The following is an 18,137-nucleotide window of genomic DNA, read 5'->3' as shown; positions in this document are numbered from 1 at the left end:
CTTCCTTCCTTCCTTCCTTCCTTCCCTTCCCTTCCCTTCCCTTCCCTCCTTATCCAACTCCCAACTACCTTTGAGGTCGTTGGGCATGAAGCTACAGTAGACTTCATCTTGTGGATGGGTTGGCTTTCTAAGGGCCTGAGGAGGAAGAAGAGTTAAGTCATTCTGAATATTTATACTGTTTTAGACACTGTCAAGCACTCTGTGCTGTCTCAGGTAGTTCCCTCCAACAGTCCTACAAGGGACTGATATTATCCCAAGCAGTTAAATCGCTCCTCTAAGACGATAAAGCTACAGTGGGAGTTTGGATCTGTCTGCCTCTGATACCCAGCCCATTTTAGTGCCTTCATGCATTCAGTAACTGACAAGAAACCAGGGAATCCTAGGCTGAAATGGTCCTGACGTTCATATGCAGTGTGTGGAAATACCAGTGGGGCGGTGAGATTCTGGCAGAGTATGTTCAGTACTGCTGGACTGGGTATTGCAAACCGTGGCTTCTGACCACAACTCTGCCACTATCCCCCTGTGATCTTGGGTGAGCCGCTGAGCTTCTCTGGCCCTCTCTTTGCTTCTCTGTATAATGAGAGGAATAAAGCGGGTTGTTTCTTTTATTCCTTTATGTTACATGCAGTATGCGGTACCTGAAAGTCTAATGAAGAGGTAGATACGGGAATGGAAAATTGAAGTACAACACTGTGTAATAATGCTGTACCCCAGATGTGCACAGCTTACTTGGGGAGCCCCAAGGAAGTGGGACATCCAGCGCCTCAGGGCCCTCGTCCTAGCTGAGTGTATTCCACTCAAGTGGAATTTGGGAAGTTTGAAGGAAGTGGGAAGATACGGGAACAGTCTCGGGAGATGATTGCTGCAAGCAATTTCCCTAAATAATGATGAAGGGGGAACAGCGGGGAAAACAGGCTGGGCAAGAGCTAGATCAGTAAAGGACTTCCGTGCCTCATGAGAGAGCGTGGACTCTTTTTTTCTGAAGGCTATTGGAAAGTAGTGAAGGGTTTTAAACAAGATCACATTTGCATTTTATAAAGATCTCCTTGGCAGCATGACAGATGGAGTCCAGGGCAAAGAAGTGGTGGTGGGAAGACTCTTTAGGAGGTGGTTGCATAAAACAACGCAGGCAAGGGATGATGATAGCCTGAACTTAGGTAGTGGCAGTGAGAATGAAGAGCGGAGGATACATTTGAGAGCTCTAGAAGAGAGAGAATGGCTAGGACTTACCGACTCTGTCAGTCAAGATGGATACAGACAACCTCACAATCTCTGTGGCCTCAGATAACAAAGATGTGTTCCTTGCCCAGGCTCCATGTCCCATGCAGGTCAGAGAGACACTGTGGTGCTCATTGTGGTCACTCAGGAATCCAGCATGAGGAGCTTTTCTGATATGGCTGGGCCATACGCCAGGGGGAAAGCTCTGGAGGGACTCATGTAGATGGTTTAAATGCTGCCGCCCAGAAGTGACTTGCATCATTCACAACTCATGGACTAGAACTTGTCCCTCGGCCCCACCCAATCTCTGGGGGCCAGAAAGTTCAGTCAGGGATGAGAAGCACTGGTACAGCCATGGCGCCTGTCTGGAAATGAAGCATGAAGGAGGACCCCCAGGTTTCTGATTTAGGGAGTTAGGCAGAGGTATTCACTGAGAAAGAGAAGATGCAGTTGGGGGAAGGGGAAGCGAACTGACCAAATCATTATCAATCTCTTCGAGCTCTGAAGTGTGACCCTATAACTGGTCCTTCCCTGTAATGAAAAAGAAGGATCAGAAATAAACTCCAGCTGTTGGCAAGAGTTTACTTTTTAAATTTTTTTTTAAGATTTTATTTATTTATTTGACAGAGAGACACAATGAGAGAGGGGGAACACAAGCAGGGGGAGTGGGAGAGGGAGAAGCAGGCTTCCCGCTGAGTGGGGAGCCTGACGCGGGGCTCGATCCCAGGACCCTGGGATCATGACCTGAGCCGGAGGCAGACGCTTAACAACCGAGCCACCTCGGCACCCCTACTTTATTCTTTACCAAGGTGTGTTCAGGGGCACCTGGGTGGCTCAGATGGTTAGGCGTCTCTTCACTTTGGGTCGTGATTCCGGGGTCCTGGGATTGAGCCCCACATCGGGCTCCTGGCTCAGCGGGGAGCCTGCTTCCCCCTCTCCCTCTGCCTCTCCTCCTGCTCATGCTCTCTCTCTCTCTGTCTCAAATGAGTAAGTAAAATCTTAAAAAAAAAAAAAAAAGTAGCATTCAGAGATCTCAACAAGGTGTCTTTCTTGAATTTTCATACGGACTATTGTGTCAGCATACAGCATTAAAAAAAAAGTTACTAAGTAGGATGTTAATGAAGCCTTCCTCACGCAAGAATATCAGGCTGCTGAATTCAAAATGCCAGAGATGTAAATGCCCTCTGCCTTCATTAGCGCCATCCCCCAGCAGGGCACATTTCAGGCTATCACGGGGTGGGAGTGGGGAGGAGGTGTAATTAGGCTGATTGGAGCCTATTGTGCTGCTCGGGAGCACAGACTCCTAGCAGCCCTTGGGAACAGTAGTGCCTCAAAATCACTGGGGACCGGTGTCCTCTTTACCTCAAAAGAACAGAGCAGAAACAACGAATCCATACTGTGTCTCCCCTCCTTTGTTTTCCACCTCCCCTCCCCTGTTTAATTGTGGTACCTGAAAAACTGACTTTTATTGTGCATTTGTTTCTCAACAGTTGCGAGAAACAATCAAAGCTGGCAAAGGTGTGACTTCAGCTATTGACCTGTGTCGTTACCATGGAAACAAGGCGCTGGAGGCCCTGGAGAGCTTTCCTCCCTCGGAGGCCAGATCTGCTTTAGAAAACATTGTGTTTGCTGTGACCAGATTTTCGTGACACCAAATTAAAAAGACACTATTGTTCGTTAACTGGAAAAAAACAAAAACAAAAACTGGGGAATGAGGTGATCGGGAGGGCTTTCATGATGGACTATCTCAATGTGTTAATGACTTTAAAAACATAATCCATTCTTTCCTTCCTTTTATCACGTTGCTAAATGAATCCTGCCTTCTTTTTGGAACTGCTGCAAACAAAATTAGAAGAAAAAAAGGTCAAGCAGTTTTCACTTGTCACGCCAGCAGCACACTTGAGGCTGCAGTAGCAGAAATAATTAATGAGATTCACTCCTGTGACCTCAGCAAATGGACAGGAAATAAGTCCTTATTGATTGGACCGAGCCAGGGATGGCGCCAGGGCGGTGGCCTGTGGTTTTCCTTCTAGAGAGGGCAGAGCAAGCTGGAAGCGGCAGGTGTCAAGAGAAACATGACCGGTGCCAGCCAGCGAGGACTGTCAAATCAAAAACTAGTGACCAGTTGTCGTAACGGATGGTAGTTTTGATGATGAAGGGGGAAAAAATGTGCTTTGTCTCCTTGCAATTATGTCTCTGTATCTATAGGTACAGTATGAATATACTTCGTGCTTCATCATTTTTGTAAGATCTTTTTTTTTTTTAGGAAAAACTGCCGAAAAAATAATGCTAAATATTTGAAGTAGGAGATTAAAATGTTATCAGATGTTAACTTGGTTGTGGTAGGAATGGCTTGTTTTTCTTTCTAGAAGACCAAATATTTTTTCAAACACATTTCAAAGAACCAAACTTTTTTTAAGCCAAACAGGATGCTTTTTTTCAAGGAGAATGTATTCATTTGTCATATTTTGGTGTAGAGAATACCTTTAACTTTTACGAGTGTCACATACATAACTGTTCTGGGGACTAACCTGGTGATTTTTTTTTTAAATTCAGAATGTCAAATTTTGGTCTTGAACCACAGACATCCGATTACAGAAAGAATACAAGCAGTCTCCCAGGCCTGCAATCAGGCACTGTCTCTGTGTGGCTCATACGAGATGATTTTTGTGGTTTGCATGCATGCAATATGAGAACACCGCTGACAAGAAGGCTGAGTTTACATAAATGATCTAGATTGAGACTCAGCTACCTTTCTTCCTTCTGTGGTGTAATTACAGCCCTATCTGGAGACAGTGAACACAGCAAACAGATTTTATTACCTCGTTCACTCAAACACTAAGTGAAGTTATTTTAGTTAAATTCCTTCCCCCAAAAGTTACGAAACCATTTTATCGGGACCCAGCATGTGGCATGTGATGAAGAGCAAATGTGAGCTGCAGAGGTTAAGGTATTGTATTCTGAAATATTTTTTAATATACTTAAAATATTATAATTGTACGGTTTATGTTACTATAATTTGAAGGCCTGTAGATTTAGCTTAAGAGAACAGTTTTCTGTTTGAAATGGTTTCTTCTCAAAGAAATTGGCTTAATTAGTAACTCTGGTTAGATGCTTTAGATCGGACTAGGTTTTAATCATTAACTTCCACAAAGGAGGGGTTGTGCTTTTTGTTCTCTAGATGTGCAGGAACTTACCCCGAGCTGTAGGTTTTCGGAAGCAGATGGTCAGGTGCTACCAGGCAGGATCCCCGGGCTCTTCAAATTCTGCTTTAGCAGCTGGTTTGCTCTGTGACCTTGAGCAAGTCACTTCCCTCTGAGCCTCGAATTCCTCGTCTGTTAAATAAATGAGAGAATGTATGAAGTCCCTTCCAGCTTTGTTTTATTTTCTAAAAGACTGTCATTTCTGACCCTGGATAACAAAGATGCTCTGTGAGGTTCAGGGAGGAGGAAAGGTGAGACCCGGAGAGAGGCTACGAAGGAGCGCATAAACTTAATGGCAGATGTCCTCCTACACTGCCTCGTAGCTCAGGGCCTACAAGATTCCAAGCTCTCTTTTGTATGGCATGTAATCCTGGACTCTTCTGTTTCGGCCCCTGCCTTTCTGCTTTCTCCGGGACCTTTCCTCCCCTGGCTCAGGTGTCCTGCCCTCAGTGTTGAACGAGCTCTGCCTCTGTCTTCCCAGCCTCCCGGCAGGCTTTACTTAAACCTAACACTGTTGGCCAATTCACTCCCCAGTTTTAAATGGTGAGAGTCTTTCTTCACGTCCCTTCTTTAGGGGTATTTGTTTGTTAACTCTTACGTCCTTATAATTTCAGATAATTTAGGGAGAAATTTGGGGCACCACGACATGCCTAATCACACCTCTTGGCGTACCACCTGGGTGTGGACAGGGACCTCTCTGTTGACTAGGTAAGACTCTGGCCTCAGAATGTCGCCTCCATCCCCTCTCCGCCGCCCCCCCTCCCCAGTTCCTTGCTAGAATTCCTTCGTTAGCCATCGTGCTGCTCCCTTCCACCTGGTGCCCCCAACTTGCAGCTTGGCCCCTCCAAACCTCATTCACTTCAGGCTCCCAAAACCAGCCACGCCCCCCTCCCTGTCAGTCTTGTCTTGGTCAGCTGTGTGAAGGCTGTGATAGTGAGGGCCCTGAGTGCACACTGAGTGCATGCTCTCTTGTTCCAGCCCCGCAGCCACGCTCTGGGGGTAAGCATCCTTCCCTTTACCGATGCGGAAGCAGGCCTACGGGACCTCCCTGACCGCCTGGCCTGCCCTCCTTCCTCACCTCCCCACCAGCGTCTTTCCAGGTAGCACCTTGTTCTCTCCTCCTCTGCTTCTCTTTCCTCCTTTTGAAGAGCTCAAAGATCTCGAGCCCATAGCCTCCCTATCTCCATCCTGCCCCCATTCCTGAGTCTTCAGTGTCTCCTCTGCGGACTATATGTGTTCAATCCTCCCGATCCCCAAAATGAACTTCCTCCCTTCACGCTGTATATTCTTCTACCTCCACTTTTTTTCTTCTCAGCTTCACCAGCACATCTTCTTACAGTCTGCTGCCTCTTTAACCCTTGCAACCGGTCACTCACTACCAGTCCCCACCACCTAGACCAGCGCCGGTGCTTTAGACACTCCAAGAATCCTTGTGGAACAGATCTATCCTGTCTCTCGCCGCACACCACTGAGATGGCCTTCTGACAGATGATGGCCTTTCTGTGAAGTTGGCAAGCTCTGTCCCTGCATGCAGACCTCCCCACAGCATTCCAGGTCGCTAACATAGCCGCCCCTCTCCCCTGGCATCCATGACCCACCTCTGTGCAGGTCCTTCCCCACTTCTCTGACCGTCCTCCTTCATTCCTGACACATCTCTTTAGTCGCACCCTTGGAGACATTCTTTTCAAAACATTTACATTCTATTTCCCCAGAAACTAAAAAGCAGTTTTCTGCCCCACTAAGTTTTCTCCTTTTAAATTCCCCAACTTAGAACACCTGTTTCCTGGCATAAAGAGACAGTGTCAATGAGATATGGATTAGATAGTGAGCTGATTGCCATTCACAATTCCTCTGAAAGAAGATCCAGTTTATGACTATCATTAGACTTTGTTTTAAGTTTTACTTGGTAACACTAAATCCTCTTCATGTTTTCTTGCTCACATAATGTGGTTATGTAGGCACACCGAAAAATAAATTATCAGTGTCATTGTTTGCCTGGTCCAGGTCTCATTCTCTAATGTTTGAGACTCTGTCTTACCCATGACAGTATTATTGCTATGGCCCAGGACGTGGGTGACACCAAGTTGGGATAAAAGACATATACATTAGTACAAATTGCTCCAAAAAGAGACCTTTTTTTAGGCCCAGTATCTACAACACATTGAACTCCAATGACCGGGAGGTAGTTGGAATAATCCATGATGATCATTTCTCAAAGCCTGAGAAGGTGCTGTAACATGGCCCTCTTTGGGCAAGCATGTTTGGGGGAATTATGTGTAATCAACAAAATTACAGCTAAAGGATACTTCTTTTTTTTTTTTTTTTAAGACTCTAGCTAATCAGCAAGTTCATCGCTGATAAAGAGAACCTTGCTCTCAAGCTCCTTCCTAGAGTTCTTAATTTCAGGAAGATCCTTTCCTGCCACTTCATTTATCTTCCCACTTTGAAATCCTATTGTTAAGATCACCTTTCCAACCAATAGAAACTCCAGAATTTATCTTTATAATCTGTAATGACTGCCTCTCATGGTAGAGAAGACATGCCACACCTTTGTTCAAGCACAAAAGGGCAGAAATGAATTGGACTGGTTCTTTAATTCATTTAACTGTGAGGACATAATTGTCATGCCATTATTCTTAGTAGTCTCCATTATTATTAATCGTGTTTTAGTAATAATAAAGCTATTGGCACTTTATTTTAAAAGCATAAAGCAATCTAACAAAAGAATCATTTGCCTCTTTCTCTTCCCTACCTGATCTCAAATGAACTGTTTTATTCTTTCGGAATGGGTCCTGCCTTTCCATTAAGGAGACAACATGCTTCTAGTGCCACCTGGGGAGAGTCCAGAGGCGCCAGAACTGATGGTGGGATCCACCTCTTTCTCTAGCTCACCCCACCTGCCCTTGGGGCTCTGACGTGCTAAGTTTTCCACCTCCGCTGGTGGAGGAGTGTTCATATTTCTTTCTTTTCTGTAGAAAGAGAAAGTTTCTTAGGCTTTTATTTTTCGTTCTTTTTAGAGATGCTGACCGTCTTCCTAGAAAAGCTACAGCAGCTTTCTCTCAACTTGATCTGCTCATTTCCAGGACTGACAGTGTACCCATCACTGTGCATCCTATGAGCAAACAAGTGGGCTCACCCCTGCCTTGACTGTTGGGGTAGCTTAAATTTCACTTTTTGAACATATTAAAAAAAAATTTTTTTAAGTGGGGCGCCTGGGCGGCTCAGTTGGTTAAGCGTCTGCCTTCAGCTCAGGTCATGATCCCAGGGTCCTGGGGTCAAGCCCCGCATCTGGCTCCCTGCTCAGCGGGAGGCCTGCTTCTCCCTCTCCCACTCCCCCTGCTTGTGTTCCCTCTCTTGCTGTGTCTCTCTCTGTCAAATTAATGAATAAAATCTTTTAAAAAATAAAATAAATAAAAAGTTTTTGGAAAAAAAATCATTCACAATCTCACCTTGCTAACATAATCATCTCACCATTTCATTTCTATTTCTTTCAGCCTTTTCTATCATGCATATCTTTTTTTTTGCATGGTTCTAATTATAGTATAAATTCAACTTTGGGTCCTGCTGTTTTCACTTATCATAAACATTTTTCCATGATGTTGCTGTTTTCATAACCATTATTAATAAGTAGCTTAAATTCTTTTTTTTTTTAAGATTTTTATTTATTTGAGAGAGAGAGAATGAGAGATAGAGAGCACGAGAGGGAAGAGGGTCAGAGGGAGAAGCAGACTCCCTGCTGAGCAGGGAGCCCGATGTGGGACTCGATCCCGGGACTCCAGGATCATGACCCGAGCTGAAGGCAGTCGCTTAACCAACTGAGCCACCTAGGCGCCCAGTAGCTTAAATTCTAAAGGCAGCTGAATTTCTATTCCTGGTTGGTTTCTCCAGTATAAATAGGTATATGGTAAATACTCCATAAGAAAACCTCCTAACTTGGGGCACCTGGGTGGCTCAGTTGGTTGGGCGTCTGCGTTCGGCTCAGGCCCTGATCCCGGGGTCCTGGGATCGAGTCACACATCAGCAGGGAGCCTGCTTCTCCCTCTCTCTCCCTCTGCTTGTGCGCTCTCTGTCAAATAAATAAAATCTTAAAAACAAACAAACAAACAAACAAACAAAGTGTGGAACCAAAACAAAACAAAACAAAAAACTGTGGAACAAATTCCTTTAAAATTCTGCAACTTGAACGATTAATTTTTTTCAGTTGGTGTTTCCCATTATTGCAAAATGATGACTTCTTCCTTCCCACTGAAGTTCACAATCTAGGGAAGGAAAGGGCCTCAGTCAATAGTCATACCTTCTGCTCTTGGCAAAGACCACGGAGAAATGATCTTGTAGGAGATGAGAAGCCATCTTTGCTTCTTCAAAGTGAAGGGGAATAAAATAGGCCACTCAAAAATGTGCCACTTTGGCATATTGGTTATTTTGAATTAAAGGTACTCGAGGGGCACCTGGCTGGCTCAGTCAGAAAAGCATGCAACTCTTGATCTTGGAGTTGTGAGTTCAAGCCCCATGTTGAGTATAGAGATTACTTAAAAATAAAATCTTAAAAAAAAAAAAGGTATTTGAGAAACAGCCAGTACAAGAAGGACCCTCTGACCCTCCTTTGTCCTGTCATAAATCTCCCATGTAAAAGGTACCCTTCCTATACCAGGAGGAAGAAAAACATCCTCATCATAAGAGATAGGAATTTAGGGCTGAGAAGGCTATATAAACAAATTTTGTTACTTCTTCACTAACTACCCCCAAGCCCAAAACCTCTTTGTCTTGTCAGTTCTTCACAAATTTATTGTTTCTTTGTCTAAAAGGTATAAAAGCTGCTTGCTTTGGTCATTATTTGAGTTTCATATCTTTATGGGCTCCTGTACATATGAAATTCAATTTGCTTTTCTCCTATTAAACTGTCTTATGCCAATTTAATGATTAGACCAGCCAGAGAACCTAGAAGAGAATAAGGAAAAAAATTTCCTTCCCCTACAGAAGACTTGGGAGAAGGAAACTTTTGGGTTTGTTCAAAGGGAAACAAAATAATCTTTATCTGACTCAGATCATTCATGCTGTAACAGTATGAGCTTGTTGGATTTTGTTATTATCTTGTTTCATTTGGGTCTTTTTTTTTTTTAAGCCTAAAAACATCATTCTCAAAGAATTAAGCTATACTTGCAAACTTTCCTCCCTTAAATTAATTGTTGTAATTTTACTATTTGCATTATTTCTCACTTTCTAGGCATTTTGATGATTTCCCCACCATAATTTTATCATGAATTGCATAGTAACCTAAACTTGTGTACATAGAATATGATCAATTTATTGTGAACTTTCTAATTGCTGCCTGTTTATGCTTTTCTTTCCTTTTATCCTTTCCTTCCTTTTTTTGAAGATCAGAACTGCTTTAATTGAATTCTTTTTTTTTTAAGATTCTATTTATTTATTTGACAGAGATAGAGAGAACAAGTAGGTAGAGAGGCAGGCAGAGGGAGAGGGAGAAGCAGGCCCCCCGCGGAGCAGGGAGCCCGACGTGGGGCTCTATCCCAGAACCCTGGGATCACGACCCGAGCCGAAGGCAGTGGCTTAACTGACTGAGCCACCCAGGCGCCCCTAATTGCATTCTTTTTTAAAAGCAGCTTAATTGAAGTATAATTTACATACCATAAAATCCACCTAGCTTGATTATACAATTAAATGATTTTTAGTAAATATACAAAATTGTGAACGCATCACCACATTTCAGTGTTAAAGATCCCTTGTGCCCATTTGAAATCCAACCCTTAGGCAGCCACTAATCTATTCTCTGTCTATAGATTTGCCTTCTCTGGACATTTTATGTAAATGGGATTATACTTTTTTACATCTGGTTTCCATCATTTTAGCATAATGTTTTTGAGGTTTATTCATGTTGTAGCATTAATCATTATTCCTTTTTATTGCTAAAAAGTGTTCCATTGTTGGGATATGCCACATTTGTTTATCTGTTTACCAGTTGAATGGCATTTGGGTTGTTTCTGCATTTTACCTATTATGAATAACGTTGCTATGAATATTCAGGAACAAGTCTTTGTGTGGACATGTTTTCATTTCTCTTAGATTCCCAAGAGTAAAATTTATGGTAAATTTATGTTTAACATTTTAGAAATTGCCAAGCTATTTCCCAAGTAGTATCATTTACATTTCTACCAGCAGCACATGTAGATTTCAGTTTCTTCACATCTTTACCAACCCTTGGTAGTCTCATTTTTATTATAGCTATTCTGGTAGGAATGAGATAGTATCTCATTGTGATTTTTATTTGCATTTCCCTAATGATTATTGATGTTAAGCATCCTCTCATGAGCGTATTAGCTGTTTAGATTTCTTCTTTGGTGAAATGTCTGTTCAAACATTTTGCCCATTTCTTAATTGGGTTATTGTCTTGTTTTTGAATTATAAGCATTTTTTTTAGTATTTATTTATTTATTTTAGAGAGAATGAGCGAGCATGTGCAAACAGGCGGAGGGGTAGAGGGAGAGGATCTTCAAGCAGACTCCCCACTGAGCACAGAGCCTGATGTGGGGCTCAATCCCACAACCCCAAGATCATGACCTGAGCCAAAATGAAGAGTCAGACACTCAAACGACTGAGCCACCCAGATGGCCCAAGTTATAAACATTCTTGATATATTCTGGATACAAGTTCTTTATCAAATATATCATGTGCAAATATTTACTCCCAGTCTATGACTTGATTTCATGTTCATAATGGTGGGTTGTTTTTTTTTTTTTAATTTTACTTATTTCAGGAGCAAGCATGAATGGGGGAATGGGGAGAAGGAGAAGCAGACTCCCTACTGAGCAGAAAACCCGATGCAGGGCTCGGTCCCACGAGCCTGGGATCATGACCTGAGCCGAAGGCAGATGCATAACTGATTGAGCCACCCAGGTGCCCCCATAATGTTGTCTTTTGAAGCACAAAAGTCTTTAATTTTGATAAGTCCAATTTACCAACTTTTTTTTATAGATCATGCTTTTGGTGTTATATTTAAGGAATCATTACCTAATCCAAAATCACAAAGATTGTTTCCAGTGTTCTTTTCTACAAGTTTTATAGTTTTTGCTCTTAAGTGTAGGTCTATGATTAATTTTCAGTTAATTTTTATGTATGGTGTTTTTATCAGGGTTTCTCATCCTCAGCACTGTTGACACATTGGTCTGGATCATTTGTTGTGGGTGTCTGCCCTGTGCCTTGTTGGATATTTAGCTGCATCTCTGGCTTCTACCCAGTAAAAGTCAAAAACCCCTCGTCCCCTGTTGTGATGACCAAAATTGTCTCCAGGCATTGCCAAATGTACTCTCCCTTTGGGAAGCCCGAATTAAAAACCACTGAATTAAATTAAATTTTTTTGTATGTGGATATCCATTTGTTCTAGAGAAACCTATTGTTGAAAAGACTATTCTTTCCCCCATTGAATTGCCTTAGCAACTTTGTAGAAAATCAATTGACCATAAATATAAGGGTTTGTTTCTGGACTCTCAGTTCTGTTCCATTGATCTCTGTCTTTCCTTAAGGCAGTATCACACTGTCTTGATTAGTATAGCTTTATATTAAGTTTTTAAATTGGGAAGTGTTGGGGTGCCTGGGTGGCTCAGTCGGTTAAGTATCTGCCTTCAGCTCAGGTTATGATCTCTGTGTCCTGGGATCGAGCCCTGCATCAGGCTCCCTGCTCAGTGGGGAGCCTGCTTCTCCCTCTCGCTCTGCCACTCCCCCTGCTTGTGCTTGCTCTCTCTCTTTCTGTCAAATAAATAAATAAATAAATCTTTTTAAAAATAAAAATTACGGGTGCCTGGGTGGCTCAGTCATTAAGCATCTGCCTTTGGCTCGGGTCATGATCCCAGGGTCCTGGGATTGAACCCCACGTGGGGCTGGCTCCCTGCTCCACGGGAAGCCTGCTTCTCCTCTCCCACTCACCCTGCTTGTGTTCATTCTCTGGCTGTGTCTGTCAAATAAATAAATAAAATCTTTAAATAAATAAATAAGTTGGGATGTGTAAGTCCTCCAACTTTTTTTTTCATTAAACTTTTTTTTAAAGGATTTTATTTATTTAGAGAGAGAGCATGCAAGTGGGGTAAGGGGCAGAGGGAGAGAGAGAGAATCTGAAGCAGACTCCTTGCTGAGCACAGAGCCCGACATGGGTTTTATCTCATGACCCTGAGATCATGACCTGAGCCAAAATCAAGAGTTGCCACCTAACACATTGAGCCACGCAGGCGTCCCTCATTAAACTTTTTAATTTAAAATAATTGTAGATTCACAAGAAGTTATAAGAAATAACACAGAGTCCATGTACCCTTTATAGTTTCCCCCAGTGTTAACATCTTATAAAACCGTAATACGGTACCACAACTAAGATAATAACATTGTTACAGCCCATCAATCTTATTCAGATTTCCCCATTTACACTTGTAATTCTTTTTCAAAGTTGTTTTGACCACTCTGGCATTTCCATAAAAAATTTTAGGAGGAGCTTGTCAATTTCTACAAAAGAGCCTGCTGGGATTTTGATGTATTTTATTTGACAGAGAGAGACACAGGGAGAGAGAAAGCAAAGCAGGGGGAGTGGGAAAGGAAGAAGCAGGCTTCCTGCCGAGCAGGGAGCCTGATGCGGGGCTCAACCCCAGGATCCTGGGATCGTGACCTGAGCCGAAGGCAGACGCTTAACGGACTGAGCCACCCAGGCGCCCCTCTTTTTTAAAGCAATAGTGAAATTGCCAACTTATTAGTTACTGTATGCTCTTCTGTGGCCTCCAAAGTCTTTTTTTTTTTTTCCAGATCAATAATTTAGTACCAAACCCTGAATCCCAGGGAATCCTGGTACTTATCTTTGGAGGAAGATCAATAGAATCTTTGTTAAGAAATTGGCCTTTAGAGTCTTCAGATCCCAGCTCTGCCATTGACAGGCAGGTTTCTTACCTTCTCTGAAGCTTACATTATCATGCACAAATTTGAACATTTCTATTTCTCTCAATCTTCTAGGTGTGGGTTTCACTAAATGGGGTGCAGAGACTCTCAAGCCACAGATTGAACATGCACATTATCTAAGAACATATTTTTTCCCCACAAAGTTAAAGTTAGGTAATTTAACTACAAATGATTTTTTAAAGTTTTATGGCATATCATATATATATATAATGGAATTAAATGTAAGCTTTGCATTTATTTTAATATAAAATGTAAGACTTAAGGGTGCCTGGCCAGCTCAGTTGGTAGAACATACAACTCTTGATCTCAGGGTCATGAGTTCAAGCCCCAAGTTGGGCACAGAGCTTACTTTAAACACATAAATAAATAAAATGTAAGACTTAAAATAAATGTAGAGTTTGTATTGGGTGTTTTGGGCTCACCCTACTTCCCTTCCACACCCCACATTCCACTTAGTGAGTCTTTTACCCTCTAGTCTCCCTCCCACCCTGATAGGTACTCATTATTCACAGCCCTTTTTCCTACAGAACCTCAGGATCCTTAACACAGCACAGCAGGCAACCACACTTAAAATATCAGACCAGCACACAAGCTGAAATCTATTTGCCATCTCCATTCAACTACCTAACAACTATTTGCTTCATATTTTACCATTTGGGAGTATTTGAAATAAAATCTATTGCCCCCAAAATCAAGGTGATTTTATTTACTCTTGGCTTTCCATGTGTTACGTTTTTTCTTTCAGATGATTTTATTTTCTCTGCTTTACCTGTACACTCTCATGATAGAGACAATGAAAGGCATCATGTGGTATGTTGACTTTAAAAATGGCAGTATCAGGGCACCTGGTTGGCTCAGTCAGTTAAGTATCTGCCTTCAGCTCAGGTCATGATCCCGGGCCCAGATCAAGCTCCGCATTGGGCTCCCTGCCCAATGAAGAGTCTGCTTCTCCCTCTCTCTCTCTCTGCCCCTCGCCTGGCTCGAGTCTGCTTCTCCCTCTGCTCCTTACTCCGCTTGTGCTCTCTCTCAAATAAAGAAAATATTTTTTTAAAAATGAAAAATAAACAAAAAAAGAAATAAATAAAAATGGCAGTTATCTATTGGGTCATCCAAGTCTTCTGGCCCCCAGGTATTTATATTTTATGTAGCTTTGTCCTCCTAATAGTTATCAACAGAAAGAAATTGGATGTCTATTAGTACGAAAAATCCTTTTGAAATGTCTTTGCAAAACACTTTACATACACTATTGTGGTCATTAGTTCCTATTTAAGAAAGGCTGAAATGTGTTCTTTTTGTTCCCTATTTAAGAAGGGTTTAGGGGGCAGCTGGGTGGCTTAGTTGGTTGAGCGTCTGACTTCAGCTCACATCTTGATCCCAGGGTCCTGGGATTGAGCTGAACCCCAGGGCTCCCTGCTCAGTGGGAAACCTGCTTGTCCATCTCCCTCAGCTGCTCCTTATGCTTGTGCTGTCTCGTGTTCTCCATCTCTCTGTAAAATGAACAAATAAAATCTTTTTTTTTTTTTTTAAGAGGGGTCACCTGAGTGGCTCAGTTGGTTAAGCATCTGCCTTAGGCTCAGGTCATAATCCCAGGGTCCTGGGATCAAGCCCCACATCGGACTCCCTGATCAGCAGGGAGTCTGCCTCTCCCTCTCCCTCTGTGCTACTGATCTCTTGCTCTCTCAAGTAAATAAATAATCTTTAAAAAAATAAAACTTAAGAAGAGACAGAAAGAAAGAGGGAGTGTGACTCCTCTATTTAAGAAAAAAGAGGAAGGTTTAAATTTTGCCTTATCAGTTGTAACACTGGGGTTTGTATGGGATTTTTTTTTTAAGATTCTCATCTCTTTATAATGAAATAGACAAGAACGTGTAGTAGAGAGAACAAATCTCTTTTTGACTGAACTGTTAAATACCTAAACATTTATATTTTTCTTCCCAGTACTCTACCTACCAACTTTTTATGATCAGAAGCTGGCATGAGAGACTAATTTGTATCTAGCTGTTGCTAAGCTATCACCATGGTATCAAGGCACTAAGGCAAATACAGATGCCTAAAAACAAATGTGTGGGAAGAAAATTTTGTCCCTAGCCCCCTCACCTTTCCTGTCATCTGGTTGAGTAGTTAACATCAAAATTCGGTGTCATAGTTGCTTTACAGCCATAACAAAACAAAACTTTTGAAAAACCAAATTATTACAGTCCATAAAAATATAATGTCTGCAAATGTTAGATTCATCATTTACAAAAGTCATCACTAGTCTTCCCACTTACACCTTGTGAGGATTGAAACAGCCCTCAGAGTAACTGTTGAGTTTTTGTCCTTAAGGCACATAAAACATCAGCAAAAATACTGTCCTATTAATTTAGTTTTTATGGTCAGTCAAAATGAATGGCATCTTTTTGTTCTGTCTCAATAGTTAAAGCTTTTCAAATAGTTTTTGGAATTTCAAATTCTAGTAGATGATTTCAGCAAAACGCCCTGTTGTGAGCTTTATCTTCAAGAGTGGTATAAATGCACTCTCCAATCCTGTATCTCAGGCCTATTACTTCCTTTGCCTCTCCATATGTACACACTAAGAGATTACTTAATCCAAAGGGAACAGCTCAATTTTCTTAAAAGTGCCCATCAACGCTATTAAAATATGTTTATAGACTGGATGTATCACTTGTTTACCCAAATAGTAGCATAAATATCTGGTTTTAGAAAGCTTTACCATAAATCTTTCTATATGATTGGATTCTTAAGCAAGGCTATGATTAGGAAATAAACCATTTTCCCCCTTGGCTAGTTCTAATGAAAGCTTTCCAACTTAAACATTGTGTTTGAACACTTCTTCCATTCATAGCATGTGCCCATCAAAAAGCGCTCTCTGTTTGCAGTGTATCAGCTTACTATTTATAACCTAGTTAACAATGCCAACTAGAGGCAGTAAAAGGTGTGTATTTCATATGCAAATTCCTAGCAGTAATTTCTACAATTACATATAGTTGCTTGCTCTATTATGTTTAACATCAGCTTATAAAACTGAGTACAGGAAGTAGAAAATGATCTAATATTACGTTTTTACATTTTTGTATTGCTTAGAAGTTGTATTGAATTAATCAGAAAAATGAAAATTAAAGAGTGCAAAATGAAAGTACCCCTAGCTTGTGATGGACATTTTAACATAATTGGACCCATCACTTTGATGACCTGCAACAGTCGCTGTTCAGACCAAGAAACTGACTGTGTGACCTAGGCTCTTTTTCCTGTTTTGTCTCCAAATTTGTGTTTTCCCAAACAGTCTTCTTTTTCAGGGGTGTATCTTCCCCTTCCCCCAGGGGTGTATCTTTAAAAAGCAATACTTAAAGTACAAAGATAAGCATAAAGCTTATCATTTGGGAAGTTATGAGGCTAGATGGTAACAATATTCCCACAAGGTGGTATGTGAACCACCTGCATCAAAATTAGGGGCTTGTGTTAGTATCAGGGCTTTCCCTGGATGTACTGAGCCAGAATCTCTGAAGGTGAGGTGCAGGAATAACATTTCTCAAAAGCTTCCAAGTAATTCTCACATACATTCCAGTTTTGGATCCAGTGGGGGTAGATGACAAATTTCTAAGGTTCCATTGATATTCTAATTCTTGCTGTGGTGCAACAAAGAGAACACGAGCTTTGAAGTAAGACAGATTCTGGGCAGATTGAAATGCTCAACATTTAAGCCAGAAAAATAAAAATCTATGGAGAAAAACAAATACTCCATGACCTCTCTCATGTGTGGAATCTTAAAAACAAACAAACAAAAAACCTGAACTCTTAGATACAGGAAATAGATTGCTGTTTGCTGGGGGGAGGGTGGGGGGTGGTGGTGGGGGCAGGTGGAGGATGGGTGAAGAGGGTCAAAATGTATAAACCTCCAGTTATAAAACAAGTCATAGGGATGTAATGTACGGCATGGTAACTATGGTGAATAATATTGTATTGCATATTTGGAAATTGCTAAAAGAGTAAAGCTTAGAAGTTCTCATCACAAGAAAAAAAACTCTGTAGCTATGTGTGGTAATGGATGTTAACTAAACTTACTGTGGTGATCATCTCGTAATATAGTTGTCCCTTGAACAATGCAGCTTTGAACTGTGTGGGTTCACTTATATGCAGATGTTTCCCAAAAATACAGTCCTGGTAATATATTTTCATTATGATTTTCTTTTCTCTAGCTTACTTTATTGTGAGAATACAGTATATAGGGGCTCCTGGGTGGCTCAATCGTTAAGCTCTGCCTTCGCTCAGGTCATGATCCCAGGGTCCTGGGATCAGCCCCGCATCTGGCTCCCTGCTCTGCGGGAAGCTTACTTCTCCCTCTCCCACTCCCTCTGCTTGTGTTCCCTCTCTCGCTGTGTCTCTCTCTGTCAAATAAATAAAATCTTAAAAAAAAAAGTACAGTATATAATACATATAAAAGATGTGTCACTCAATTGTTTACGTTCTTCAGTGAGGCTTCCAGTCAACAGTAGGCTATTAATAGTTAAGTTTTGGGGAGTCAAAAGTTATATGTGGATTTTCAACTGTGGTGGGTAGTGCTCCTAACCCCAACATTGTTCAAGGATCAACTGTATATACAAATATTTAATCACAGGGCGCCCAGCTGGCTCAGTTGGAAGAGCATGCAACTCTTTTTTCTTTTTTTTTTTAAGATTTTATTTATTTATTTGACAGAGAGAGACACAGCGAGAGAGGGAACACAAGCAGTGGGGAGTGGGAGAGGGAAAAGCAGACTTGCCACTGAGC

General features: G+C 41.7%; 1 protein-coding gene across 2 annotated transcripts in view; it reads left to right on the top strand.

Moving 5' to 3' along the window:
• PDSS2 (decaprenyl diphosphate synthase subunit 2) overlaps window positions 1–12,343 on the top strand; it is a 253,130-nt gene extending 240,787 nt beyond the window's left edge. Inside the window, exon 8 of one of the 2 annotated variants that reach the window (XM_073893735.1) lies at window positions 11,194–12,343. In XM_073893735.1, the coding sequence (XP_073749836.1) occupies window positions 11,194–11,205 (12 nt within the window). In that variant the 3' untranslated portion in view covers window positions 11,206–12,343. Of the gene's footprint in view, window positions 1–2,708; window positions 7,149–11,193 lie in introns of those variants that run through there. The other variant, XM_025863433.2, reaches the window with a different exon arrangement.
• Window positions 12,344–18,137: the final 5,794 nt, after the last annotated feature.

The sequence above is a fragment of the Callorhinus ursinus genome, unplaced genomic scaffold (assembly GCF_003265705.2).
Source record: "Callorhinus ursinus isolate GAN/ISIS: 27379988/994484 unplaced genomic scaffold, GSC_fseal_2.0 scaffold6, whole genome shotgun sequence".
Classification (NCBI taxonomy): Eukaryota; Metazoa; Chordata; class Mammalia; order Carnivora; family Otariidae; genus Callorhinus; species Callorhinus ursinus.
Note: the sequence above shows the minus strand (reverse complement) of the source record. Positions and strands in the feature narration are given on the sequence as shown.